The sequence below is a fragment of the Poecilia latipinna genome, unplaced genomic scaffold, assembly GCF_001443285.1.
Source record: "Poecilia latipinna isolate Pla-1442-1.1 unplaced genomic scaffold, P_latipinna-1.0 Scaffold1308, whole genome shotgun sequence".
Taxonomy (NCBI): domain Eukaryota; kingdom Metazoa; phylum Chordata; class Actinopteri; order Cyprinodontiformes; family Poeciliidae; genus Poecilia; species Poecilia latipinna.
The window spans coordinates 194503-198219 of record NW_015113924.1 but is presented as its reverse complement, the minus strand read 5'-3'; the positions used below and the strand labels follow the sequence as shown (position 1 = coordinate 198219).

Sequence of the window (3717 nt, the reverse complement as noted above, 5' to 3'; positions counted from 1 at the left end):
GAGAAACTGGGGCAAAACAAGTTTCTAACTTTGGCTGCGACGTCTCAAAAATGTGGAGCAGTTCAAGGGGTATGAAGACCTTTGGCAGCCAGCGAACACCGAGTCAGCCGTCGCCCCCGGCGAGGTCGAAGCTGAAGAAACCATTCGTAAGTGCGGGCTCGGCTGTCTCCTCCTGACAGGCAGCTAATGCCCACAATAAGATAAACCCCCGGCGGACGGGCTCCTGTTGACAGAAGCCGCCACCGATAAGAGCGGGAGGATCGTTCACGGCCGGGACGACGAACAACACGAGAGGCTCGGCTCGGAGATAAAGAGCGAAGGAAAATGGGAACAACGGCGATCAATCGCTGGCAGCTGTGCGGTGACGCTATCCGACGCCGTCGCCACCACCCCCGCCCGCTCCCCGCCATTCCTCCAGTAAGAGCTCGACGATGCTGCGATCGCAATCTGATGGAGGAAGGAGGGAGGTGCGAATGAATCTGAGTCGTCAATAACGGCCTGCGTTTGTAGTACAAACACACGAGCAAGGTCACAACTGGCTGGAATCCATCCAGAGTGAAATAAAATCCAAACAAAAAAAGAAAAAAGAAAAACTTCACATAGAGGGACTCCTTAGAGAGCCAGTAGTTGATGGCATCCAAGTCTTTGCTTGTGGGAGAAAGTGGGAGCTGAGACGGGCGGATGGCGGCAGGCCGGTGGGGAAGAAACGAAGTGACGGATGAAGGGTTGGAGAGAGGGAGCATCAGCCGAGCTCATTTCCCCTCGACGGTCAGGCTGCTCCGCCGCACCGAGTCGAGCAGAAATGATGGGGCTTGTTTGGGACCGCGGCCCACTGTAGCCCTTTCTCTCAGCCGAAGGCCGCTGGGGCGGTTTGAGGCAGCAGGGCGTCGTGTAGGAGAGTCGAGCGGCCGCGCTGCTCAGTCTTCTCTTTCTCTTTTTTTCCCAATCCAGCTGGTCGGTCGGCTCACTCCTCGCCCTCCTCCACGTACGTAGACGGAAACCAACCGACCTGAGGGAGAAAGGAAGGAGAATAAGTGGCGGATTAAGAACCCTCATCCTCTCATTCAGCTTTTAACACGAACCAACAGGCTGATTACTGTCACCTCCCCGCCGGTGTTTTAATTTAAAACTCCAACTCGGCAGCAGTGAAGTGAAGCTGCTTAAGCTTCAGATAAATCACAACTGCAAAAATCCAAAGATCAAAAGTCGATTTTGGAGAGCGAGATTAGCAATGCCGCCACTGAAAGATACGGAATATTGTTCTGAAAATTGCTTTCCCAAGATGAGAAGCTACAATTTCATTCTGAGATCCTGTAATTTTTTTCCCCGTCTCCCTTTTCTTGCTGTGAAATTCCCAGCGAGCTTCCTTAGTGCTACGTGAGCTAAAAAAGGTAACACGGTTATTTAATGAAAACTTTTTTTTTATACATACAGTAGCTTCCAAAAGTATTCATTTTTCTCACATTTAATGTCACAACTATAAACTCACACGCATTTTGCAGAAATTTTCTTTGATGCAACACAACGTAGAGCTGCAATGACACTAAGCGTGAAAAGTATAGAGTATAAATAAGTATAAATTATTGCATTTACAGCAAGTTCTGCCTTAGTACTGTGAAATTAATTACAGGTCATATGCTGCACTATGAAAAAAAATAAAGATTTCAGAAGGGCACTCTTTTGTCCAGAAGAAACAGGGCAGGTGCTCTAGCACCACCTAGTGTCTATCTGTGCCTACAGGTGACATTATCAAGTAAAAACAACTAATTATCAACATATTGTTGTTTTTATCACATTCTAATCCATCTTATAATTTACAGAAAAGCTTCTAAAATAGAGAGATGTTTGTCACAGTGAGTTACACCAGCTGGTTTCCACTGCCTTCCCTGGGACAAACGGCTCTCTTTAGCTTCCCTTCACTGTAAACACTCAACATCTGGCTGAGCAGAGGATCGAAACACAAACACAGCAACACTTCCAGACTCTCCTTGCTGAAATGCAGAGAGTCGGCGCACACTGCGGGGGATTTCCCTGCATTCTGACCCCGACGTCTCTCGGTAATGTGTGTGGAGAGCTCTGCCGGGATTGGCTTTTACGGATTTAGGCGTAAACAACAACACACTGAAGAACGAGCCATGAAAAGTGGACAGGAATGTTTTCTGGGTCCTTGCAGAGTAAAATATTCATCAAAATATCTTCTCAAATCAATACAAGAGTAAACAGTTCTTTAACAGGGAACTCTACGGTGAATTTTAGAAACATTTAAACTTCTTTAAGGAATCCAATTCAAAGCTACAGTGTTAGCATTTGGGGGCTGGATCCAGAAAATTAAAAGAAAAATAAAAAGCATGAAGCTGCTCCCGCAGTCCAACTTTCTTCTCCTCTGATTTGAGGAGCGACACTCACCCGGCCGTTGACTTCGCCCCGCCACCAGCCGTTGGCTCCGGACTTGGTGTAGATCTTCACCACGTCGCCCTCCTGCAGCGACAGCTCCCGGGTGTCTCTGGAGCTGAAGTCGTACCGCGCTATGGCCACGCCGATCACTTTGGGCGTCAGCACTTGGGGCGAAAAACGGAAAGAAAAAAATAAAAGAAAAACACATTTCAGAAAATGTTCAAACGTGCCGACATTTCCACAACAGGTATGAACAAACACGTACAGACAGTCCGACTGATGTGGACGCAGGAGTGGAGACGAGCTTTAGATGAGTTCAAAGAACTGAAAAGGTTTAAGAAAAACTTTTCCCCATTTACTGCCCACCCCTGGAAAACGCGTTAATTGCTTTAAAATAAGTATTTTCATTAATGTTTTATTGCAGCAGCAGAACATCTCATGAAAATAGATGGAACAATCCAAGTACATTTGTGAAAAAAAAGAGCTAATCAAATTATGTCACAACTTTTGACAATTGAGGAAGATAACAGAAGCATTTCTATAATTTAGAATTAAAAAAAAAAAAAAAGTGCCAAATGGTAGAACAAGCTTTAGGTGATCAGACACATTTATTTAGAATTTTAGTACAATGTAGCATTTTGCCATTTTTATGATTCTACTAATATTTTAGCTCCTTGCTTCATTTTTATCCCTGAATCAACAGAAAGCACTTTGCTGCAGGACTCACTGAAGAAAATTTGATTGACTAAATAAATACATTTGATCCGTATTTAGTTCTTTATACTAATCTGTTAGATATTATTCTTAGATACATACCAATACTTGATATCGGACTTGAAAACCTCTTTAAGAAAACACTATCTGAGTTCCAACTAGTTTTCACAGACGAAGACCAGCTCCGGTGTCTTGACGTATGTGTGTGTGTGTGTGTGTGTGAGAGATAGAGAATAAATGTCTCCTGTTGAGGAGAAAACAGTGCCAGACAGATGTGGAGCAGGTAGAGCCAGTTACCAAAGCTCCATCCCACCCTGCCGCCTCTCCTGTTGTCCAGACCGCCCGCTCTGCCCGGGCTAAGCTGACAGGTTGAAATGGGATGTCAGACCTCTACAACCTGGCCGTGGGGATAGAATATCTAATATAGAGAGGCTCTGCGAACTTGGACACTTCCACTTTTTCTTTGACGGACGGACCCACAGGCGCACACACACACACACACATCAGACACACACACACACACACACACACACACACACACAGCTACATAAATGAATAAAATGCCTCACATGCCAGGTCTTTTTCCTTTTTTTTTTTTTTTTTTTTTTT

At 45.2% G+C, this 3717-nt stretch overlaps 1 protein-coding gene across 7 annotated transcripts in view; it reads right to left on the bottom strand.

The window, feature by feature from the left end:
- Positions 1 to 942: 942 nt before the first annotated feature.
- vav3 (vav guanine nucleotide exchange factor 3) overlaps positions 943 to 3717 on the bottom strand; it is a 111100-nt gene continuing 108325 nt past the window's right edge. For all 7 annotated transcript variants that reach the window (XM_015055292.1, XM_015055293.1, XM_015055294.1 and 4 more), the window contains 2 exons: positions 2407 to 2558; positions 943 to 1009 (listed from right to left, as the gene is read on the bottom strand). In XM_015055292.1, the coding sequence (XP_014910778.1) occupies positions 965 to 1009; positions 2407 to 2558 (197 nt within the window). In that variant the 3' untranslated portion in view covers positions 943 to 964. The remainder of the gene's footprint in view (positions 1010 to 2406; positions 2559 to 3717) is intronic.